Source organism: Euleptes europaea, chromosome 3 (genome assembly GCF_029931775.1).
Source record: "Euleptes europaea isolate rEulEur1 chromosome 3, rEulEur1.hap1, whole genome shotgun sequence".
Lineage (NCBI taxonomy): Eukaryota > Metazoa > Chordata > Lepidosauria > Squamata > Sphaerodactylidae > Euleptes > Euleptes europaea.
In genome coordinates this window covers 2489445-2515543 of record NC_079314.1, presented here as the reverse complement: position 1 = coordinate 2515543, position 26099 = coordinate 2489445, and the positions used below count along the sequence as shown (strand labels likewise).

General features: G+C 46.3%; 1 protein-coding gene across 1 annotated transcript in view; it reads left to right on the top strand.

The window, feature by feature from the left end:
• Positions 1 to 26099, top strand: part of BCAM (basal cell adhesion molecule (Lutheran blood group)) — a 61325-nt gene that overhangs the window by 11553 nt on the left and 23673 nt on the right. The window contains exons 3-4 of the mRNA XM_056847775.1: positions 20433 to 20560; positions 20664 to 20880. Coding sequence (XP_056703753.1) covers positions 20433 to 20560; positions 20664 to 20880 — 345 coding nt within the window. The remainder of the gene's footprint in view (positions 1 to 20432; positions 20561 to 20663; positions 20881 to 26099) is intronic.

The following is a 26099-nucleotide window of genomic DNA, read 5'->3' as shown; positions in this document are numbered from 1 at the left end:
TGAGGGTATGGTATGTTAATATGGAACCATTGTATCCTGAAGTGATCTGTTAATGTGTGTAATCCAAAACTAATCTGTATGGCTATTGTTGAATGTTGTCTTTGTCTGGAGGTGTTTCAGGGCAGGAAGCCAAGCCTTATTCATTCTTAAACTCTCCTCTTTTCTGTTAAAGTTGTGCTGATGTTTGTGAATTTCAATGGCTTCTCTGTGCAATCTGACAAAATAGTTGGTAGAATTGTCCAGTCTTTCAGTGTCTTGGAATAAGACCCTGTGTCCTGTTTGTGTCAGTCCATGTTCAGCCACTGCTGATTTCTCAGGTTGGCCAAGTCTGCAGTATCTTTCATGTTCTTTTATCCTTGTTTGTATGCTGCGTTTTGTGGTCCCGATGTAAACTTCTCCACAGCTGCAAGGTATACGATATACTCCTGCAGAGGTGAGGGGGTCTCTTTTGTCTTTTGCTGATCGTAGCATTTGTTGTATTTTCTTGGTGGGTTTAAACACTGTTTGTAGGTTATGTTTTTTCAAAAGTTTCTCCATCCTATCAGTGACTCCTTTAATAAATGGCAAGAATACCTTTCCTATGGGAGACTGTTTTTCTTGAGTTTTCTGATTTTTGTTTGGTTCAATGGCCCTTCTGATTTCATTCTTGGAGTAGCCGTTTGCTAGCAGTGCGTGATTTAGATGGTTAGTTTCTTCCTTGAGAAACTGTGGTTCACAGATCCGTCTTGCACGGTCCATTAATGTTTTGATTATTCCTCTTTTCTGTCGGGGGTGGTGGTTGGAGTTTTTGTGTAAGTAGCGATCTGTGTGAGTTGGTTTCCGGTAGACCTTGTGACCTAACTGAAGGTTTGATTTACGGATGACAAGGGTATCAAGAAATGGGAGTTTACCATTTCTTGATACCCTTGTCATCCGTAAATCAAACCTTCAGTTAGGTCACAAGGTCTACCGGAAACCAACTCACACAGATCGCTACTTACACAAAAACTCCAACCACCACCCCCGACAGAAAAGAGGAATAATCAAAACATTAATGGACCGTGCAAGACGGATCTGTGAACCACAGTTTCTCAAGGAAGAAACTAACCATCTAAATCACGCACTGCTAGCAAACGGCTACTCCAAGAATGAAATCAGAAGGGCCATTGAACCAAACAAAAATCAGAAAACTCAAGAAAAACAGTCTCCCATAGGAAAGGTATTCTTGCCATTTATTAAAGGAGTCACTGATAGGATGGAGAAACTTTTGAAAAAACATAACCTACAAACAGTGTTTAAACCCACCAAGAAAATACAACAAATGCTACGATCAGCAAAAGACAAAAGAGACCCCCTCACCTCTGCAGGAGTATATCGTATACCTTGCAGCTGTGGAGAAGTTTACATCGGGACCACAAAACGCAGCATACAAACAAGGATAAAAGAACATGAAAGATACTGCAGACTTGGCCAACCTGAGAAATCAGCAGTGGCTGAACATGGACTGACACAAACAGGACACAGGGTCTTATTCCAAGACACTGAAAGACTGGACAATTCTACCAACTATTTTGTCAGATTGCACAGAGAAGCCATTGAAATTCACAAACATCAGCACAACTTTAACAGAAAAGAGGAGAGTTTAAGAATGAATAAGGCTTGGCTTCCTGCCCTGAAACACCTCCAGACAAAGACAACATTCAACAATAGCCATACAGATTAGTTTTGGATTACACACATTAACAGATCACTTCAGGATACAATGGTTCCATATTAACATACCATACCCTCATTAGCACATTATCTTGATACTTACAGGACAATACTTTTGCAGGACAATACTCAGCTCAAACCCAACCCCTTTCTGACTATATATTACTCTTTCTACACCCTTGACACTGAGAGACACTGTCCTTCAGTGTTACTACTCTGAAGATGCCTGCCACAGTTGCTGGCGAAACGTCAGGAAAGAAAATTCCAAGACCACGGTTACACAGCCCGAATAACCTACAAGAACCAATGAACTCTGACCGTGAAAGCCTTCGACAATATTTTGAAACCAGGTTGTTGGGAATCCTGTTGAGATCCTCTCTGCATGCATATGACAGATGTCATGGGCTGCATTGCCAATCCTAGAACAGAGTCCCAGAGCTGTAGGGTAGACAAAAACACTTCTGCAAAGCGGTTATCTTCTACGGAGCTATTTAAGGCCTAGGGACCCTGTTTGGCATGGTGGGAGCCAGCCACAGATTTTTGGCCTGGTCTTGGCCAAATCCTTTGCAATCAGCTTTGGGGTCAAAATACAGATAATGCGGGAGGCCTATCCGGGTGTTTATTAGGACTGCCAACCTCCAGGTAGTAGCTGGAGATCTGCTATTACAACTGATCTCCAGGCGATAGAGATCACCTGGAGAAAACGGCCGCTTTGGCAATTGGACTCTATGGCATTGAAGTCCCTCCCCTCTCCAAACCCCGCCCTCCTCAGGCTCCGCCCCATAAATCTCCTGCTGGTGGCAAAGAGGGACCTGGCAACTCTAGCGTTTATTAAAATGTCATGTTGGAGTGAGTGGATTGGATTGAGGCTGGTTTGCAAGAGACGGAAGGGGCTTTATCTTTTCCCTCCCTCTTTTCCCCCCAACTGAAATTCTCCTTTCCTCCTAAGCTATTGGTAGTTGTGTGTGCAGAAAGGCAGGTAGGTACCCCTGTTGTTCCGAGGTCTCTTGCCCTAGGGGAGTGGGGTTGGGTCTCACTTGTTCCTAATTCTTACAAACTGCCCAAAATTTGTCAGATTTATAAAATGGCAGACAGGCAAAGTCGGGTTGCCAACCTCTAGGTGGGGCCTGGAGCTCTCCCAACTACTATAACGGATCTCCAGGAAATAGAGATCAGTTCCCCTGGATAAAATGGCTGCTTTGGAGTGTGGACTCTATGGCATTGTGCCCCACTGAGGTCCCTGCCCTCCCCGTACTTCACCCCCAAAACGTCCAGGTATTCCCCAACCCAGAATTGGCAAACCTAGGGCAAACGGAGGCTGTGCCTGGGAGTTACTTTCTCAGATTTTGGAGCCGGCAGCTGCCGGGGCTTGGAAAGGCGGGGTGGGTGGGTTGGGCACCTGCCCCATGCTTTACCAGGCATTACAGGTGATGCATAGTAGCCTTCTCCTGACAACTTGATGGAACGACGCCAGCAGCTGAGCTGGCCGGGGAGGGGGGGAGTCGTTTATTTAGGAGCCAGTGTGGTGTGGTGGTTAGAGTGTCGGACTAGCATCTGGAAGACCCAGGTTCAAATCCCTACTCTACCATGGAGGTTGCTGGGTGACCTTGGGCCAGTCACACACTCTGAGCCTAACCTACCTCACAGGGTAGTTGTGAGGATAATATGGAGGAGAGGAGAACAATATGGGTCCCAGTTGGGGGGGGAAAGGTGGGGTTATCAGTGAAGTAAAATAAATGCAATAATTATCTTTTAAGCTCACTGGCAAGGGGAGGGGAAAGCCGTGATCATTTAGATTCTTATGTGCACGGAGATAAGAGAAACTCCTCCTCTGCTTTCCTTCCCTGTTATTGTAAAGGCAGCCCTGGATTTGGGGGAGTGGGGGGGAGACACAGGCCATTTTTAATCCACCCCTTTTCAGCCATTGTGGTTCACGTCTGGTACAGGTTCGTGTTGAGGGGTGTGTGTGTGTGTGGGGGGGGTCATCCCCTGCGCCAGCTGTCACCGTCCCCATGGCAGGGTTGGTTGCTAACGAGGCTAATCTGTCACTCCGGCATCCCTTCCCCGGCAGGGGAGGCCTGAGGGAGGACTGGTCCGCCTGAACCCAGCCGGGGTGTCCGTGCGCAGAGACAAGCTCAGATGCGCCGGCAGAGCAGCTATTATGTTCATGTGTGGAAGATGGTCCTTAGCTTGATAGGGGGACGGGCAATTCTCTAAATAAGCAATTTTAAGATGGAGCCGAATTAACCGAGACGGGCCTAGCGGAGGTCCCTGGGGAAGGGAAGCAGAGACTGGGCCGGAGATAACCCCCCCCCTCAGAATTTATCTTTTAAAAAACAAACAAACCTTGAATAAAATGTGAGAAATGGTTGAGATGACACAAATAATCCATTCTTTTCATTTTGAATGTGAGGAAAAGTAAAACAGTTCTCCCTTGCGGAACTCAAGGCATCTTGCAATATAAATAAAACTATTATAAAAAAAATGATAAAAACAATATAAATTAAACAAGGATAAAACACACACAAAGTCACAATTTAAATATTCCAATTAGGGCTGCCAATAAATAAAAAATAAACCAATTAAACACAGTCCTAAATAAATAGATTGGGAGGAGCAATCTTTAAAATACATTGATTAAATTGAAGTGTATACTGATGACTGCAGTTGTAGGATAAATTCTGATAAACTTTAATGTGATACAGTTTAATATGTGCTTTCAGTTTTTTAAAGAATCCAAGCTGTGTTCTGTTCTTCGTGTGTTTAATTTCTTTTTACCCTTAAGCAAGGCACCGCAAAAGGGAAGGGAGAGAAGATATGCATTATCATTGTAAACTGGTATTAAATATGGCTTCTTCCAAGGCATCTTGGGTAGTTTGCTGGGAATTCTCTGCAAGAGATCTCTGGCTCCACTCATTAAACTGTTTCTTTGGAGAGGGAATAGCTGTTTAAACTAATTTCAGTCTTTTATCCTAGGTCCTTGGCCCTGAGATAGACAGCGTGGCGTAGTGGTTAAGAGCAGCAGACTCTAATCTGGTGAACCGGGTTTGATTCGCCACTCCTACACATTACGCCTGCTGGGTGATGTTGGACTAGTCACAGTTCTCTCTGAACTCTCTCAGCCCCACTAACCTCACAAGGTGTCTGTTGTGGGAAGGGGATTGTAAGCAGCTTTGAGACTCCTTAAAGCAGGGATGGGGAACCTCAGGCCCGGGGGCCGTATGCGGCCCCCGAGGACATTTTCTGCGGCCCTCGGGAGCTCTTTGGCCGGGTGTGTGTGTGGGGGAGGCGTGGAGGTTGGGGCCTGGTTGCTTGGGGCCGGCGTGCAGAGGTGTGTGTGTGGGGGGGGGGAAGGCTTTTCTTTCTTTTCTTCTTTTTCTGTCACTCTCCTTTCTTTCCCTCTTTTTCTGTCTCTTTGTCTGTCTCCCTCCATCCTTTTCTTTCTTTCTCCCCCTCCCTCCATTTCTTTCTCCCTTTCTCTCTCTTTTCCCCTCCCTCCCTTTTCCTCTTTCTCTGTTTTCTTTCCTTCCTCCCTTCCTTCCCTGTGGATCGGTTGCCTCCTGGCGCCTCATTTGCTCAGGCCTACTGCTGGCTGCCCTCCCGCCTGGGAGCGGGGGAGCAGGGGCGCCCTCCAGGCCTTCTCTGTGTGGTCTTCCCTGGGGTTGCCAACCTCAAGGTGGTGGCTGGAGACCTGGAAACCGTAGTCTCCCCCCTCCCCGGGAGATCTACACCTGGTTATAGCCCCCGAATAATGTTGTAAATGCGCAAATGGCCCTTAGCAGGAAAAAGGTTCCCCACCCCTGCCTGAAAGGTAGAGAAAAGCAGGGTATAAAAACCAACTCTTCTTCTTCTGGATCAGACTGTGGTATTCTGCCTCTGCAGAAGTGGCTTATTTTGCCCTTACCCAGGCAGGTCTGCTTATCAACTGCAAGGGCACCAGCATTTGGACAAGAACCCTGCCAGATCAGACGACTGGTCCATCTATTTCAGCATCCTGTCTCACAAAATGCTGCATAATCTTTCCAGGAGGTGCAGTGTTCTCCCTTTCACTGGCCTGTTTTTGGAAGGCATCGAAAACATTTTTAGTTCATTGGGCCTTTTTACTATGACACTTGGGCTGAGCATTTCATTATGGTTGCTGTTGTCAATTTTATGTCATGTATTCTGGAACATGTATCTTAAATGGTTTTTATGAGCCCCCTTGAACTTTCAAGAAGGCTCTGGACGTCTCCAGAACTGCAGGCAGGTTAGAGGAGAGTGTGTCCCAAGGTGTGTGCAGAGTGCAGGTTCCTTACAGGGTAATCATAGGGAGATCCCCCAATCCTGAATTTCACAGGGGAGCATGCCTAGAGAGAATTTCTCAACTTACAAAGCAGGCATGGCACAAAACGCATTTCAAGGACTCTTGCTTGCTTGCCCACACACATGGCTGGGGAGGGAGCAGGAGCTGTGCACTCTTGGCAATTTCATCTGTTTGTTTTCATCCATTTGTTTGCATACAGATGCATGCAGCGGGGTGGGAGATGCATTTTGCAATTGGCCACAGACATGCATTTGGTTCAGCAAGCGTTTACAAGAAGTGCAGCCTAAATTGGTGTCATGTTCTAGATTTTTTTTTTTTTTAACAAACCACTGTTTACAAACCCTAATGGGGGTGTTTGACAAGGAGCCATTGGCCTTTACTTCACAACCCAGGTGCAAAACTAAGGAGGTTTAAATGGCAAAATGCATATGCAATAATGTGGGCAATTCATGTGAAGATGTTTCCTTGCAGTAAACACAGAAGACAAAATGGCTTTTCCAAGCTCACTTTTAATGCATTGAAGCCTGCATTGAAGGGTGACCCTCAGCCATGAGTGTGTGTTTATTTTCCACCTGAACGTGGATTCTTGGGGGGAAAAATTGTTAGGTACAAAAAGTGAATTTAGTTCTCATGCTGAGTTGCAAAGTTAGTTCTTCTAGCCCACTGATCTTTGACCAATTCTATGGATTTTTCTTTGTGTATTCAAAAAATGTGCTCCATTACACAGGGTCTCCACCCTTTTAAAGTGGCTAGAGATGGATCTTAGGACTTGTACATACAGAACAGGTGCTCCATCATGGAACAGTGCTATCTCTCCATTCCACTCTGTGTTTGTGTACATCCACCTTTCCTTGGGAGACGGTTGGACTGTCTAGGGCAGGGGTCGGCAAACTCATTAGTCAAAAGAGCCAAATATCAACAGTACAATGATTGAGATTTCTCTTGAGAGCCAAATTTCTTAAACTTAAACTATATAGGTAGGTACACTGTTTATTAACTTAATAAACTTTAATTAAAGTTTTAAGTCTTAATTAAACTATAGGTACACTGAATAAAACTTTATATCATACTTAATAGTGATCTTATTTATTGATAAAAATTAAATTGTAAGTCCCTGCCATTTCCCCCTCCCCGTCTAGTCCTCGTCTGGAGGCCTGGTCTACCGCCATAAAAGCCTATTGGTAGACCTGGCCTCCGGCTGAGTCCCATTGGGAGGCCAGGTCTACCCATTGGCTTTCTTGGCAGTAGACCTGGCCTCCAGAGGCCCAAAGAAGCCAATTGGTAGACGTGGCCTCTGAAGGGGGACTTTTTCCCCTCCTTGGAGTCCAGGTCTATCGCCAAGAAAGCCAGTGGGTAGACATGGCCTCCCAATGGGACTCAGCCGGAGGCCAGGTCTACCAAAGGAAGCCCGCCCCGCCCAACAGCTGATAGGTGGGGGGGCCAGGAACCGCCGAGCCGCCCGCCCAGCAATCGTGTGGCTAGAGGGGAGGGGAGGCTTTAGCCTCCCAACCATTGAGGGCAAGGGAAAGGGGGACCCGGCCATTCTCCACAGCGGGGGGGGGGGAGAGACAGCACGCCCGCTCGCCCGCTCTCTCTCTCAGGCGCGCCAGCTCTGCAGCCCAGCTGCCGGCGCGAGCGGGCGCAAGAGCAGGGGCTCTGAACCCAGTTTGGAGAGCCGCACTCAACAGGCCAAAGAGCCGCATGCGGCACTGGAGCCGCAGTTTTGAGACCCCTGGTCTAGGGGATTTGGGTGCAAATTCTATTTTATTACTCTGGAGCTGACCTTGGCACCTCCTCTACCTATACTTACTTTAGAGGAACAATTTGGGGGGTCTACTAGGGTTGCCATGCTCAAGGTGGGGCCTGGAGATCTCCTGGAATTACAACTGATCTCCAGACAATGGAGATTCATTCCACTGGAGAAAATGGGTGCTTTGGAGGGTGGATGCTATGGCCTTATACCTAGCCATGGTTCCTCCCCGCCCCAAATCTCACCCTTCCTAAGATATGCACCCCCAAATCTCCAAGCATTTCCCAATCCAGAGCTGGCAACCCTAAGGTCTAATGAAACTGTGTTGGCTAGGAGCATTTTTATTTCTACCTCCCCAGTGTACCAAGGCTGTTAACGATAGGACATTTTGGATGTTGTTAATTCATAGGGTCACCATAAGTCAGAGGCAGCTTGATGGCACTTAACACACACACAATGTACTGTTGAGTGTCATGGAAGTGGGTTGTGTGATTGTCAGGAATCAGTCCCAGCACTAGCATGGAAGCTGGGTGTTCAGGTGGCTGCTCCCCAGTGCTTCTGGGAAGGAAGGAAGGAAACATCCAGTTTCTGACTGGGGCGGGATTTGCTGTGTGTGTGTCAAGTCGCAGCCAACTTACGGCGACCCTTTATGGGGTTTTCAAGGCAAGAGACTAACAGAGGTGCTTTGCCAATGCTTTCCTCTGCATAGGAACCCTGGACTTCCTTGGTGGTTCCCATCTAAATACTGGTACTAACCAGGACTGACCCTTCTTAGCTTCCAGGATCTGATGAGTTCAGGCTGGCATGGCCATTCAGGAGTACCAGGGTCTCTATGTAGAGGCAGGCAACGGCAAACCACCTCTGTAAGTCTCTTGCCTTGAAAACACTAAGAGATCGCCATGAGTCTGCTGTGACTTGACGGCACTTCACTCACACATTTGCTCTCTATGACCCTTGAAAACCATGGCTGTTGCTTACTAACCATCCTTCCCTCTTGAGTGCTTGGAGTAAGCTTTTTTGGCTAGCCATTTACGATGAACCCAAAAGTCCCCCAGAAGAAAACTCTTTCACTGCCCTGAATTGGCAAACCCAACCTGACTAATGGCCACCTTGGCTGTTCAGGCCAGAGGCTCTGAGCTTTCTAAGTAAGCTTCCACATATTCAATGTGAGAAGAACCTAAAATTAAAAAATCTAGTACCAAAGGGTCCAGCAGCGGCCCTAGGGAAATCTAACCCAAAGAGAAGCAGAGAAATACAGTTCTGTATCCCACATCTCCCTGGGACTTCAAGGGAAGCGATAGGCTGGTGGGAAAAATAGAAACCTGCCCTATTGATTCCTGGGGTTGGCTGTCATTGCAAGCAATGGGGTAGGTACTCTGTGCTGGCTTGGGCAGGCTGGCAGCAAATTGGCAGCAGGCCCTCTGGCAGAATCTGCCAGTCACTGGGGTGGTTGGTATGTATTTGGCATCCCTCCCTCCTTCTCCAGGGAACCCAACTTTTTCTTTGAGAACTGTAGCTGTAGGCAACTGGGATCAAAGGCCACCCTCCAACTTCCTTTCCCTTAAACTTATTTTCTCCCCCCTCCATCCTGAATAAATTATGGAAGAGCATGGAGCTTCACATCAGGATTAAATCCTGAAACGTAATCAAGCAGGATAAGAGAGACACAAAATCTTCGCATTTTACCAAACTTGAAAAGGCATATATTCACCTGAACCGAAACTGATCTAAAAATGTTGGAGTAATCTTATCATCTTGCCTGTAAATCCATAAGAGGCTGTTGAGAGACTTTTAAGTAATACATTCAAGAGACATCAATGGCCTTTTTTGAGGGCTATTAGTTTCCACTACCTGCATTCAGAAGCCAAAAATACAGCCGCCAATCCTAGACAGCTCGTTCGGCTTCAAGGGCCACATCGGCAGCGCATCCAGACCCGGCTGGCTGCTGCTAACCTACCCATCTTATTTATGCATAATTAACCTCATTTGCATACAATTTAGCATGCACTCAGCGGGTGCTTAAAGCTGCAGCTGGTGGACATATTGCGGCAATGCTTCCCCAGCGGCCTTTTGCATAATTTCCAGTCTGAGGCTTGAAGTGGATGTTGTTTGGGTGTTTGGGGAGAAGGTTGTCATGGAACTAGGAGATCTGCTTGTACTCGGGCTCCCCTCCTGCCCCAAAATCTGTGTTTGGTTTCAGAACAATAGTTGTTAGCCGCTCTTGAGAAAGTGTCACAAATCTTTCACAAAGTTCCAACTGTATGCAGTGGAGGTCAAGGCTCAAGTATTATTTTAGACTTCCTCCCAGCCCCATTTCATGTTGCTCCTACCCAAATTCTCCTTTGTCTCTGGTCGCCTTGACCAAGGGTGAGCAAGGGGCTTCGGTTAGACATGACACCAAACACCGGCTTACATTAACTATAGCTGAGAATTTAAACCAATATTTAGGCTTCCAAACGCGTGTAAGTGTCATCAAATTGCTTCCAGCTTATGGTGACCCCCTGAATTAATGACCTCCAAAGCATCCTACTCTTAACAGCCTTGCTCAGGTCTTGCAAACTGAGGGCCATGGCTTTCTTGATTGAGTCCATCCATCTCATGTTGGCTCTCTTGTCACCAAAGTACGATAGCCTCAGTTTAATGCATGGCAGGCCTTTATTTCCTTTGGCCATCCATCTCCTTCACTTCCATCTCTGCAGTAGGACAGCAGCTTCTGACTGTCACTGTGGTTTGTCAGTACAGGTTCTGAATCTGGTTCGCTGGCCAGTTGCAAACTGTGGCTTGTTGATTCGGACATAACCGTAAGGATGCATTCAGGCACAATGGCGAAGTTAAAAGAACACTTTGGGCTGGTGGGCATTCTTTCTTCCACTTTAATTCATTTGTTTGTCCCCTTTCTCCTCAGTGAAGACCCAAAGCAGCTTACTTCATTCTCCTCCATTTTATCCTCACAACAACCCTGTGAGATAGGGGAGGGTGAGAATGTGTAACTGTGCCAGTCACCCGCAAGCGTCCATGGCAGAACAGGGATTTGAACCTGGGTCTACGAGATCCTAGTTCGATGTTCTAACTTTTAAACCGCAATGCTAGCTTTGACATTGAACACTTCCTGATTTGTGTCAAACTACAGTTTGTTATTGCATCTGTACCACAGACCATCATTGGAGGAGGGGAGACAAACTAAAGCAGGGGTGCCAGATATGACTGGCCAGGCCAGCCTCACCAGCCCAAATTGGGGGTGGGGTGGGTAAATAAACTCGGCTGCCTTGGCTGGTTCGCAGGCCAGATAAAAGATCTCAAGTGGGTGGATCCAGCCCGCCTTTTTTGATGCCCCTGAACTAGAGTTTAATCCTGATTTGCTAGGCAATATACAAATCATCATTGTTTGTGGTTTGGGCATAAGTTATGATTTGTTGTAAACCTGCAAGTTGTTTTCAGTATTGGAACTGGATGTGAGGTGTGGAGGGGAGTGGGGAACCTCAGGACTTCCAGTGCTCATTCTTGTAAGGGGGTAAACCCCCCTTGATTTTTTACAGCTTTACTGTAGCTACATTCAGACATCTTAACCAGGAGAGGTAACCAGGAGAGTTAAAGCTGAGTCAGAGGTTATTCCATGCTATAATTCACGTCTGCCTCTCAAAATCCTGAGATATGCAGCTTTTCTGAGTTTTGATAATATACTGTCATCAAGGCAAGTAGGCTTTCCTCTGCAGCCAAGAAAGTGGGGGCATCTGGAAGCCTGTCCCCAAATCCTGCAGTTGGAATAAAACTTCTTAACCTTGGATAGGTTTTCCTCCTTGAAAAACATCCCTGCATGGAAGACTGAATGGAAGGCTTGACCATTTCAGTCCTTTACATGTTTACAGAGAAGCCTTGCTTAGTTCACCAGGAATTACTTCTAAGTAAAGTGAGCAGATAATTCTAGCCTGTGGGGAAAACCCACTCTGCTCAGTTCCAAAGAAGGAATGCTTATGATTCCTACATCACTTTGTGGGCTCGGCCAGGGGCAATTCAGTGAGCTTGTTCTAACCTGTGGCAGGAAAGAAACTGCAAAGACTTGTTCACATCTCCCCCAACCCCCATCTTGTGTCTTTGTGTATCTAAATTTCTTCTCCTTCCTTGTGGCTTTTGCCCCTCACTATGATATCATTATGCTCTGCTCCCCTCCACTTCCATTCTTCGTATCATTGTCTGGTGCAGCAGGCGAGGAGATGCACAGAGGGATGACATCAAAAGATAGAATAAGTTGTACTGGTTTTAGTGGGGAGGGAGGAGAAAAGAGACCCGACGCAGGGCTGCCAGTGAAAATGGCATCCTCGTGTTTTCTTAACGTTGGGTAGTTCCACCCTGAGCTTCTTGAAGAAAGCATGGGATGGAAGCATTAACAAAGACAGATGATGGAAGAAGGGTTGGAAAGGCATGGCAGTATATTTTTGGAATGTTTCAGCCTTGCCTGCAAACTAACAAGATGGTATCAGCCCAGTAATTTTGGAGAGGCAGCGTGGTGTAGTGGTTGAGAGCGGTGGTTTGGAGCTCTGGACTCTAATCTGGAGAACCGGGTTTGATTCCCCACTCCTCCACATGAGCGGCGGACGCTAATCTGGTGAACTGGGTTGGTTTCAGCACTCTTACACATGAAGCCAGCTGGGTGACCTTGGGCTAGTCACAGCTCTTATTCTGTCAGCCCCACCTGCCTCGCAGGCTGTCTATTACGGGGAGGGAAAGGGGAGGTGATTGTAAGCCGCTTTGATTCTTGCTTAAGTGGTAGAGAAAGTCAGCATATAAAAACCAACTCTTCTTCAAACCCCATGTGACTCTGGGAATCTATGACCAAGTTGCTGTTATTTTCTGTTTTATGCTCCAGGAGGACAAAGAGAAGTCTAGGGCAGTGGTGGCGAACCTATGGCACTGGTGCCAAAGGTGGCACTCAGAGCCCTCTCTGTGGGCATGCACGCCGTCACCCCAGCACAGAGTTCACCTGAGCTTGTTCCCCCGGCTGAGGAGGCTGGGGACCAGCGGTGCCTTCCCAGCTCCTCCGGGAAGCACTGGGCTCCTTCCCAGTGCCTTCTCCGCAGTCGCTGGCTGCACGCTCCGGAAGTGAAGACAACGACGAGCCTTCTGCCGAGGACTGGAAGAGGTGGAGCCGGGACGGGGCTGGACCGGGAGTGGGACGCCTGGGCAGCCATCTGCGGCAGGCTGGTTGGTGACTGCAGCGCGGGGGATTGGCGATGAGGGCCGAACGGGGGCCCGCCTGGCGTTTGTGCTGGAGCCAAGCCCTTTGCTTAGCTCGGATTTCCACTCTGCTCGTTCATGCAACCAAAGGTGCCTCTGAGCGTGTGCTGTCCCCACCATCAGCCCCCCCACATAACAGTCTTTTTAAATTCGTATGAAGATAACAGTTGGAAAAAGAACCAAACTGAAGGGGTGGGGGCTATGCTCCAGCTGCTTTGCTTCCCCCGCTCAGCCGCCCATGCAGGGTTGCCAACCTCCAGGTAGTAGCAGGAGATCTGCTATTTCAGTTCACCTGGAGAAAATGGTTGCTTTGGCAATTGGACTCTATGGTATTTAAGTCCCTCCCCAAACCCCACCCTCGTCAGGCTCCGCCCCAAAAACCTCCCGCAGGTGTCAAAGAGGGACCTGGCAACCCCTAGCCCCATGTGGGCCTCTAGCTGTGTTGGCACTTTGCTATAAATAAGTGGGTTTTAGGTTGCAGTTTGGGCACTTGGTCTCTAAAAGGTTCGCCATCACTGGACTCTAGGAAGACTTTGAGGAGGGGTTTTAAGCAAAAAAATAAGAAAGTGGGGGGGAAAGCACCTGGAAGAGGCATGTATAAATTAGGGCCATAGCACCAGAAAATTGGAAGTGTGCTGCTGGCAGGCCCAGGAAATGTTTCTGTCTTTTTATTATTTTGGCGGGCTTAAAATAGCTTGGGGGCCATAATTTTTATTGGGGAAGCAGCCGGAGAAGTGTTACCCACTGTTTCCCCAGCACTGCAGCTTCATTTGGGTCCTGCCGTGGATATTCTTTGCAGCTAAAACACACACCTACAGGTCTGATCCCCGGTATCACATGTGTGGTTTGGCCCTTGATCGTCACTTGACCACAGGGTTGTTTTGAGCTGCGATTTCTAGTTCTTTATCACGAAGTCACTTGCAGTGGAATAATGCCTATGGTGGTGGGTGGGGGGAAAAACATTTTAATCTGCCTCTCCTGCTCCCATTCTTTTTATTTCCCTCTGAGATCTTTTGAAAAATTTTCATTTCCTTTTCCCGCTTCCTCCCCCCCCTCCCGCTTGTTCTTAACCACTAGAAGTATAGGAAGCTACTCCGAGGCCCAGTTGCTTGGATCCACCAACATTTTTCTAAAACATTAAATATCAGCTGTGGAGGCAGCGGTGTCTATTTCCCCCAAACTGTTTCATCTCCATGCTGTTTGTTTGATGGTAATCTCTCACCAGAACTACCAATAGTGGGGAAAGAAAAACGCAGCTACTGTGTATGTACATGGGGCTCTCCATCAATTTCACACACACACACACACACACACACACACACACACACACACACACACGATTGGCAAACCTAGATTATCTGATTTCCCCCCCTCTTAATGCGAACTTAAAAGCCATTCCTTGAGGCCTACACACTCGCAGGCCTGCCTCTCCCAAAGTGTACCCATGGAGAAGTTGGATTGGGGTTTACTGGTAGTTCCATCGTACAGGTCAGGGCTTCCCAACATGTTGCCCTTGGGTGTCATGGCACCTGCCAACATCTTTCCCGGCACCCTTAACACATCTTTAGAAAGTGGGTGGGGCCAGGTGGGTCTTTTGCCCAGCAATGCTTCTGATTGGCCACTGGAGATTTGATTGGCGATGCAGATTTTTTCAAATGTTGCTTTGGCAGCAGCTCTCTGGCTGAATATTTTATCCCCTCGTTGTAGAGTGGGCTTTTTGAATATGGCAGGAAGGCTATCCTTTTGCAGAATTTTAATAAACTCTGTAAGACTGAGTTATTTAGCCTTCCCTGATGGCTGAATCTGGTGATGGGGTTAAGGGGATATTTTAGTGAGTCTTGTGGTTTTTACTGCGACTCGATTGTTCATGGTGTTGGACAGATCTGAGGGATGCATTTTAAATTGTTGTTACCTGTCTTCAGTCCTTAGCGAGAGAAAAGGAGACGTTCCAAAGAAATAGACTGGCTTTTGTTAGCCACCGGAAATAGTTCTGGAGAGACTAGAGTGGGTTTAGTTATACCTGGCATTTTTGTGGTAATAATTCTAGAGGGGGAAGCCCCAAGGCACCAAAAATAACTAGAAACCTTGTGCTGGCTTTAAATACAAGATTTTGATCCGGCAGAAGCTTTGGTGGATTTTATGAGATGCTTTTGGAGGGAACTCACTGGAGGCATCTTGACAAAGTGGACTGGAAAGTCCAAAAAAGTGTTTACTGCAATACACTCTCCTTAGTCTTATGGTGCTACTAGAATCCCGTTCATTTTTGCTGCAGTCTTTAGGATAGGACTATGCCATTACCTGCCATGAGTTCTTGGGATTGGGGGGCGGGTATCAGCCTGTTAAACAAGCCTCTGTCAAAGTTTCTCTGGCTAATCCACTGTTCAGGAGGACCCCTGCTCTCCTTGGTACCCCCTAACCAGCTTCTGGGAAGCTCGTGGACCACACATTCTGCATAAAAATCTCTGGTTTGTTGCTCGAAATGTTATTTGTCCTCCATCTGCTCCCCCTTAAGAATGTGTGTAGAGAAGGAAAAGAAACACAAACTGGTTCTCCTGTGGTTTAGCCTGGCCACGCTGTGGCCATTTCGGCCTCTTCTGTGAGAAGAATTCTGGGCAGCAGAGAGGGTAGAAATGGCAATAATATATGAGTATTTCCCCTGATAATCTGTAGTAATACACAAAAGGTGTAGATGATCCTCCCATTATCCGTTTCTGGCACACAAGTTTTGCAGGAGTTTTTGTTTTTTTGGGGGGACATTTCAAGAACTTGTTTAACCACAGACAATTGGGGCGAAACAGCATGGAGTGTATATACAGCATGGTGCCTCCCCCATAATTCCTCCCGAGTTGAACATGGCATTGTCTGCTTGTTGCCCTGTGGCGTTCTGCATTTCCCCTAGCCAAATTTCCTTTCATCTCCCACAACCACCCTGGGCCTGCTGCCTGCCTCTTCTGCAGTCTGAGTAGGTTTCTTCCTTCCTGGCAAATCTGTCTCAGCAAATCTCATTCTTGACTCTGACTTTGGCACCACCTGGCCTCCAGTCTTTCCAGACAGGCAGGAGAACCGTCTTGCCCTCTTTTTTAATCTGTCTTGGTTCGATATCTGTGAAGAAGATACTTCTGTCTTTCTGTCTGCAATCATGAATCAATTTTTCCTCTTCTTCCCCTTCCTTGGCTTTCCCAGCTGGTTCCCTGGCGTTTAGGAGTTTCTGGGCATTTGGCCTTGTCAGAATTCTCCCCCTCCTTTCCCCTGCCCGGCTGGGAGATGAAAGCTCTCTCTCTCTCTCTCTCTCCCCCCCCCTTCCCTCTGTTTGAGGGGCTTATCCAGGAACAAAGCCCCAAGCGCCGGCCTGGAATCCCAAGCAGCTGCTGGCCGGCTTCGCTGTGGGCCTTTCATATCAACGATTTCCCCTCCTTTCACACTCCCAGCCCACACAGTGCCAAATAGCTGCTTTATTTCACTCCCCTCCAGTGCTCCCTTGCGTTAAAAAAATCAAGATTGCCTTAACTATGGCCCAGGCACATAACCATCTGATGTTTGATGCTTGGTGATTCCCATTTGAAAAAAATGCAAACTCTCGCTGCACAGTAAATCCTTTCTCAAAATCCCAGACACACACAAAGAACATGTCTGAAATGTGTACATGTCACTACCATGCATTGGCTCCATTCAGAAGAACTATAGGCACATGTGCGCCCTCTTCCCGTTCTGGTGCATAGTTTCCTTTTCCGTGTCTAACATTTGGATCACCCAAACTCCACTTGGTGTTCCTTCTCCAAAGCAGAACTGGAAACTATGGTTTGAAGTGGGTTTCTCGTTTGGAGGTTGAGCACAAATCGTAGTTTGGCAACCAGGACATTGTGGCAAAGGGTGCTGAACAGAAATTACTTGTGTGTGTGTGTGTGGGGGGGGGGAATGTGCATGAGTTGATGGCTGAACAGAGCCAGTATCTGTCCTCAAACACATGGTCTTTCTCAGAGTGTAAAACTTAGATGTATGATTAACATTATGCCATCTGCACTTGAGGAACAGCACAAACTAAGAAAGGGAAAAAGGTCTCTGCCCTGAGGTGCTTACAGTCTAAATTTAGACAGGTGGAAGAGGACGAGAGTGAAAGCAGTGGCATTAGGAGAGGAATGCTTGCCAGGGGAGTGACGGATATGTTGTGGACAACAGAAACAAAGGCTTTCTATAGGGGATTTTGAGCTGAGGCTTGAAGAAAGACACGGGATCTGTGGCAGACGGAGGAACTGGGGGGATGGGTGGAGTCTTCAAAGGGTACAACTTCATGAGATGCAGCAACTTATGTGTTCAGAGCTCCCAAGAGCCCCTCCCCACTCACTTTGTAAATAGCAGCCATTGGGGGATGGGGCTTTGCGAAGCTTCTGTTTGCTCCATTGCAGAGTGCTTGTTTGCCCACAGTGGGGCAGAGGGGTCCATTTCAGGTCAGGAAAATTGGCTATGTGCATATGTATGTGTGTGGTACAGCGGGAAGTGTTTAAGCCACACACTCCCATGCCATGGTAGTGATCTGAAGTGGGCACAGCTGCTGTTTGCAATACAAAAAAAGGTTTGGGGGCTATGACTCACAAAGTCTAGCATTTTGTTTGGTTCTGCCCTAACAGAGCAGGAGACCTTTGGACAGCTCAGTAAAAATGAGCTACCCAAATTGGGTAATTCCCCCTCATGGCAGATTATGTGTTAATTTTTTTGGCAAGGTAAATAGAGGCAGCTGGCCAGCTTTACTGAAGATTGCAACAATGCTGGGTAGTCCATTGTGAAAGAGGTGGTGTACTTGGATCGAATTACTGCCTATAAATGTTTTAAATAAATTAATAAAAATTAATATTTGTAGGGCATCGATTTGGTCCAGTGACCTAATGTGGTATAGTTGTTAGGGTGTTAGACTAGGCCCAGGGAGACCACGATTCAAACCTCCAGTTTGGCACAAAGCTCATTGGTTGACTTTAGGCTACTCCCCTTCTTGTCAGCCTAGCCTACCTCACAGGGTTGCTGTGAGGGTAAAATGGGGGAGGGGAACCTGTGCATGCCACCCGGAATTCTGTGGGAGAATAGCAAGGGGCCTAACGCACCAACAATTTACAGCATATTATCATCGTGCTCAGTGTGTGTGTTTTGGATGCGTATTCTTCATTTCCGATTGCACCGTGCCTGTTAAGACTGCTCCCAAGACGGTTTATCGTCATATCGCACCTCCAAAGTAATAGTCTGAAAAGTTGAGAGGAGGAGCGTGGGGGAACACTGCATCATGTCTACGTCGCTGATGCTTCCCCGCCTCCCCTCCCCTTTTCCCCCCACGCATGCGCAATATCATTGATCCAAAGGAGCGTTGTACGCCATTAAGAATTGCCTCATTTGCACAGCAGGGAAACCCTAATCACAACCTATGCAGGCATTCCCCCCCAAACCCCCCCCCCAAATGAGCCATTCCTTGCACAGCGCTAATCACAGAGCTGCCATCTTTTCGGGCGTTGGTCCAACAATCTTGCATTTTTTCATTGGGTCGAGCACATTAAAAATTTTTTTTGAGAGCAGGGAGGCACGCTCAACCCCGGCAGCGGGAGAAAGAGAAAAACAGGCGGGGAGAAACTTTGTGCCGGCAGGAGAGCCCTGACTTGTGTGTGTGTGTGTGCGGGCACTCTCTCTATCCCTCAGTCTCTCTCCCTTCCGCCTCCTGCTGCTTCCCCCTCCCCCATCTGCCACTCACAGCAATTTCGCTAATTTTCTAGCCCTCGCCCTCCTCTGCATTTCTTCCCCCTCAAGCCCACGAACCGTTTACAAAATCCACTTCAAGGACATTCTATATGAGGGAAATGTTTGATTGGGACCCTGCACAAATAAAAAATGGTTGATTTAATGTCCCAACGTTCCCGTGTTCCTTTGTAGGACCACAAGCACTTATGTGGGGGGGGGGGAATAAAGTAACAATAATGATTGGTGGATGCAAACGGGAGGGGAGGGGGAAGGTGGGATGGGAGGAGAAAGGCTTTTCATTGGGTTTTGCAAAAAGAGGGGAGGAGAACTGAATAGCGTATGTAACTGAACACCCCTTGGATTGCCAGTTTTGAAACGACATAACGAAATACATCGTGGTATAGGCGTTTGGGGAAAAACAGATGTCTGGTTCTTCCAAAGCATTTCCAAGCTGAAATGGGGGGTCTGAGGTGCGATCTAACCTGGAAAACACGCCTTTTTAAACGTAGTATATACTGAGTGCGTTAGGCCCCCAAGTTAAATACTGCCTGAAGAAAAATGCCCAACGTTGTTCAGATAGCAAAGCTGAGAATTTGAGATTACTCCGAAAAGGCTAGTGAAGAATATGGTTTGCCAGAGGAGTGAGAGTTCAAAATGAAATAATTTTGCACTGTCATCAAAGCCGAGTTGCTGAGTTTGCTAAAGTTGCCGGGTTTGCTAAATTGGGGAAGAGTGTCCCTTGGTCCTCTTGCCCAGCTAGAAAATTTGGAGGGGAAACATGTTCCTTTGAACCTTGATTGTCAGCAGCAGGAAAAATGGGTGTTAAAAATGTCTTGCAAGAGGAGCAGAAAGTGTTGTGGAAAGAGCCGGGTTGTGTGAGGAGGCAGAAGTGTGGGAGAGGGCTTTTCTTGGCCTATGGGGTGAGAGGGCAATCCTTTCAGACCCGTAGCCAGAAATGTTGCGTAAAGGGGAGGGAAATGGGAGGGAAAGTCAGTTGCAAAACAGACTCCGTCTAAATCAAAGTTTAATATGTATGAATTCAAGGTGTTTAAAAGGAGTCTGAACACAAGAAAAGCCATCCTTTCCCCCCCCCCGCCATTCTTTTTTTTTTCTTTGTCAAATCTTACCTCAGCCATGAAGACACCGAAGTGCCTCGAGGCAAACCACTTGTCTTTGTCTTTCTTTGCTCTCCACCCACTGTTAGGCATCTTCAGCAGGTCTCTGGAGAAGCAGCATATAAACCTCCAAAACAAGTGTGCTATATAAATGCAAAGTAATTATATTATTGATATAATTACCTGTGGGTTTTAAGGCCGTGACACTCAAAGAACACATGAGGTCTGGAAAAAAATGTGTGTTTTGTACTGTATTTTGTATTTTTTGCGGCTGCTGTTTCAGGAAGTTCTGTCACTCCTTTGGTGAATGTTGGGGAGGGCGATACTGTTCACACAAGCAAACACAATCAGGGTTTGAATCTGAGAGAGGACAGTTCCCTGTCAGTATGGCCCTTTGGAGAGGAGTCAACACCTGGCAGCCCCTGAACCTAACCTGGCTCCTGATGGAGTCCATGCAGCCCTCAGGTTGTCCACTCAGAGAGGAAAGGGGCTTGCTGGCAGGCCCTCAGGGAGAGCTGGATCAGGCCCTGGCCTTCCTTCGTCCTTCCTTCTTCAGAAAAACACTAAGCTTCTGTCTAGACCCACCATATAGTTCCCTCATTTGTTATTTGTTTTTATCTTCCAGGGTGCCACGCAGAAGTTGAGGTTTCAGTCCCACCTGAGGTGGAGGTGTTGCTAGGCGAGGAGGCATCCATTTCTTGCACGCACACTGTGACAGGAGGAGGAGATTACCATCTGGTGGAGTGGTTTATCGTGAGTATGTGGGACGGTCAACAGGGCTGGGCATGGCTGAGGTAATCTTTTTAAAGAAAAACGTTAAACCTTTCTGTAACTTAATGTTGCACCACCCTCACAGATGGACAAGAATGGGGAGCAACGCCGTGTGGCCTTGAGCGAGCAGGATGTCCGGAAGGTGGACGGAAACACTGAATACACCGATCGCATCTTCATGGACGATGATTATGGTTTGGTCATCAAAGCCGCCGACGTAAGCGACGAGAGAGCTTTTACCTGTCGCGTGACGACGGGCACTGCAGGGGACAGTGTGGGGACGGCCCAGCTCAAGGTCTATGGTGAGACTCTGCAGTTGGGCTATAGGATGTCCCTCATTAAATCCTTTCTCTTGGGCTTTGCTTACCTTCCTTCCTCATCCTTTTTCTTGTTAAAGCTCCTCGTGGGCTTGTCCCTCCCTGTCGTTCTGCCCTCGCCTAGCAATGTGTCAACACTTGCAAGCTTCCTTTCTGTGGAACTGCCACACAAAATTCTCTCGCTGATGCCAGGTGCCTTTGGTTGTCTCTAGCTTCCTTCAAATTCCTCCTCGATGCCTGACAATTTTCAGCCCGAATAGAAATTAAACCAAAGTATAGAAGGCTGCATCTACAACCCTTGTCTCCATCTTTCTTTCCTCTCCCTTCCCGCTGAAGTCTCAGTTGTAGGCTCCTCAGGGCCAGCACCTCTTGCTTTAGCTTCTGTTCCTTTGTAAAGTGCCACAGACATTGGGCGAAAACGCACGGTCGCTTGAGCCTCCTTTCTTCCCTGTTCCAGCCAGGGTTCAGCCAGGGTCGAACGCACAGACGTGCGTTCGATCCTGGCTGAACCCTGGCTGGAACAGCCATTGATGGTTCTGTAGAAAACACTAGTCCCTGCAGCATGGTCCACTTTGGGACACGTGTCTCATCAACAACATCTGCTCTCTGTCCCAGTGACTCAAGCCCCTTTATGTGATCTTTACATGCCTGCTGCCAGCTTTTGAAAACCCCCAGAGAGGCTCCAGAATATTGTAATGCCAGGGCAGAACATCCAACCCCCCCCCCCCACCAAAGGGATGCTGGCAATAAACAAAATATTTGACAATTACATGTTATTTCAAGACCTGGCTACCTCATCTTGTGTAATGAGTGGGCTGGCTTCTCTCTGAGTGGATCTAAGGGGAAATTGGAGAAGGCAGAGTCTGGATAAGAGGTACGTTAAATATTTGCTAGGCTTGCCCTCACAGTTGCTAACAGCTCAGTCCTTAAGATGCTTCTTCTCTCGTCTGTGTGTGTGTCCTGGTCTGGAAATGCCTGTTTTAGCATACTGACAGAGGAGCTTCTGACCTGCAAGGAAGTCTGCTTGGCAGGTTCAGAAGACAGGAGCTGGAGGGTTGCAAGCAGCCGTTGTTCCTTAATCTAGCAAGTGTAGCACTTCCGTCACCAGTAGCAGCAGTTAAGGAAAATAAACATTTTTCTTTTGGCTTGGAAAGAGAATTCAGATAGTCCCCCCCCCCCCCCCGCCCGCCTCTTTTCTGGGATAGTGGTAAGAATACAAATATTTCAGGGTCCTCTTTTTGAGTAAATAAGGTACCACTATTCTGCAAAAATTAGAACGGTGGTGAAGTGGGACAGTGGAGGACACGTTCATACAGGAAAAGCGTCAGTAGTTCACTGAAATGGTTATTGTAAGTATCACTTGTATTTTACAGCATTGCCTTATGAGAGCCAGCGTGGTGTAGTGGTTAAGAGCGGTGGACTCTAAGCTGGACAACCGGGTTTGATTCCCTGCTTCTTCACATGAAGCCAGCTGGGTGACCTTGGGCTAGTCACAGTTCTCTCTGAACTTTCTCAGCCCCACCTACCTCGCAAGGTGCCTGTTGTGGGGAGAGGAAGGGAAGGAGATTGTAAGCCAGTTTGATTCTCCTTAAAAGGTAGAGAAAATTGGCATATAAAAACTCTTCTTCTTCTACCTTGTAATCCCACATTCTGCCTTGTGCAAAGGATACTTTGCCTTAGGCAGTTTGCTATTCACATTTGTCACTAGCATGGTAAATTAATTTTGTATTCCTAGTCCATGAGAAAACTCGGTGGAAAAGACTGTAATGCTAGGAAAAGTTGAGATGTATGAATTCAGTAAAGGAAGCCACTTTAGTTTGCAAGATCTGAGCAAGGCTGTTAATGATAGAACGTTTTGGATGTCATTAATTCCTAGATTCGAGTCCAGTAGCACCTTAAGAGAACACCTAGGATAGCACCTTGGTATCTGATGAAGGGAGCTCTCAAAAACTTGTACTCCGAACTTCCGGTAAGGACGCTGACCGAAGTGAAGTGCCTCACTGGGAGCTCCCAGTGAAGGACCGAGTCTAAAATAGGGACAATCCCGTCCCTTGCCCGATTCCTAAAAAGTGGAATGGGAGGCAGGAATTCTTCTGCTGCCAGCGAAGAGCGGTGTTGACTCCTGAGTCCTTCGAGAGTGCTTTTTTAAGACTCCCGGGGGCTCAGATGCTGTCCCGCCATGGCCGAGAGGATTTAAACTGTCGCAGACGTTTCTTTCGGAATTAGGCTTCGCTCTCCCTTACCCAACACCATCAACGCAACTAATTAAGGGAACAAAAGCCTCACCCTCCGAAATCTGAGTGAGTGATAAGAATCTCTTTGTTTACATTAAAAAATATATAAAAACAGAACTTTAAAAATATGAGTACTGCTTCCTGACCTCCCGACTTTGAGTACAAAAATATAAGATTTTATAAAGACTTTGAATTAAAACAGCAGGAAGCTTATTAAAGCTATTGGAAGATAGACTAAACAACGGGACTGAGGATTGACATACCGAGATCCAATAGCAAATTCAGAATCCTTGAGAGAGAAGGAGGAAGTTAAAGATGTCCCTCCTTCAGCAATGGCCTCCGAATAGCTGATTTCCAACTGCGTGGCAAGTTAAAGAGAGAGAGAACTACCAGGCGAGGCAGAAAGAACAGGCTGCAAAGCGACGCCACAGGACCGGAAGTATGTCAGCCGCTGCAATCGGTAAATACGTCCGACCCACCATAGAGAGGAGACGGCAGAAGGTCCACGGCACTTCCTACTTCCTGCCTAAGAAGCCGACCTAGTGCGACCTCATCTCGATGGTATTTCAATTTTTAAAACTTGATTAAAAAGTCATTCGGAGGGCAAAATTAAATTTAAATACAGCGAAATGGTTGGGAAGATACACTAATACCTAAACTCTCAAGGCTTAAAGGTTTGGAGCCTGCTGAAAAACTGGCATTTATAGCCGGATTTCAAGTCTATACCACGGCAACGCTCAGGATCATTTCATAGTCCTGCTATAACAAAACCTTCTGATGCCATGGCAGAGAAGCAAGACAAGAAAATGCAAGAACTTTTGGCCAAACAGACTGACACCTTTACTAAACAGATGGAACAAATGTTCAAGCAGCAAATGGAGCAGATGACTAAACAGCAGGAGAAGCAAATGACCCAACTAACTGAGATGTTAGCTGAGATAGTAAAAGAGGTAAAGGAAACTAAAACCCAGGTTACCTCACTGCAAACTGATATGAAGACTATGGATGCCTCGGTTAAGAAGATGACGGAAGACCATAAAGAAGTCAAGAAGAAAGTGGATACACATGACAAACAACTGGAACAGCTGCAGATGCAGGAAGAATCCATGAAAGACCAACTTGCTATGATGGACTTGAAAGCCAGAGAAACTAATCTACGCCTGCGAAATTTACCTGAGGATTGTGGTAGCACCAGAGAATCACTGGTTAAGATTTTGGCTGAATTGTTTCACATTGAAGAACAAGAATTAGATCATGCCATCAAGAGAATCTATAGGATCCCTTTACCACCCAACATGAAAAGAGCAAAAGCAAGAGATGTTATGATATCCTTTTATGATATCAGGATGAAAGATATCATAATGCAACAGCATTATCAAGACCCAAAAGTGTTGGAAGGCAATGCATTGATACTCTTGAAGGATATACCAAGACGCTTGATGGCGAAAAGGAACATATTCAAAGAATTTGCAACATCTTTAAGAAAAAGTGGAATTAAATATAGGTGGTTGCTACCACAAGGATTAGCATTCACCTACAAAGATGTGAAGTATACAATTACCACAAAAGAAGACATTGGAAAATTTCTGAGAAAGTACAAGAAAGATCTTGTTGGATATACACCAGATCAGAAACATGATTCAAGTAAAGAAGAAGATGAGGACATGTCCAAAGGAGCTGTGGGCGGAGTATAAGACTATATAAGTAAAACTCTGATAATGGCTAAAGCTATATCATGGAATGTCAATGGTCTGAATGAGAAAGTGAAGAGGGGACGGATTTTTAAATTTTTACAAAAACAAAAATATTCATTAGTATGTCTTCAAGAAACACATATCTCGAAGAAAGATAAAAAATATTTGGAGAGGAAGAATTTGGGGCAATCTTTTATCTCATCAGCTAAAACAAAAACCAAAGGACTAGTGATATATGCCCATGCTATGTTTGCTCCAGAATTGGTATACAAGGATGAAGAGGGCAGAATTTTATTGGTACGAGTCAAAATATGTGGACAAAAAAATTTGATTGCAGAGATATATGCTCCAAATGAGGGGAAAGCACAATTTTATAAGCAATTATATGATATTTTATTGCAATATGCAGAAGAACAAATATTGCTGATGGGTGACTTTAACGGAGTTACAGACTGCACACTAGATAAGAAATCAATGGCAAAGAAGGAAAGAGAAGGCTGCCTGTCTAAACAATTTTCACAATTAATTGAGGAATTTAAAATACAGGACATTTGGAGGACAATGAATACTACAGCTAAAGAGTACACTTTTTATTCTGCAAGGCACAATTCAGACTCCAGAATAGATATGGTATGGGTGAGCAAATCTGTTTTTACCCAACTGCGAAAGGTGCAAATAATACTGAGGACTTTTTCAGATCATAATCCGGTTGCTTTTGAGTGGTATAATAGACAAGCATTCAGATGGAGACTTAATGATAGACTACTGAGAGATGGAAAAACAAGGAAAGAAATCCAGGACATTATTGAGGACTATTTTTGAATCAACTTGAACGGAGAAACTAATTTGAATATTGTATGGGATGCTTTTAAGGCTGTGCTAAGAGGACATATGATTCAGAAGAATACTGCATGGAAGAAAAAACAATTGCAACAAACAAATGATATACTCTGGGAATTACAAAATTTGGCACAAAAACTTACTTTGGAAATACACGAAGATCAGAGGAAACAGATGGAGACAAAAACTAAGGTAGTTAAACACCAACTAAATTTGGTGATTATGGAAGAAATGAATAAAAATATGAAATATGCAAAACAGAGATATTTTGAACATGCAAATCGACCGGGCAAATTTTTGGCAAGTCAATTAAGAGATTCCATGCAGAAAAAGATAATCAGCAAAATACAGACTACAAAAGGACCGGTTTACACAACAACAGATATATTGAAAGAATTTGAATTATTTTATACGAAACTATATCAAAAAGACAATA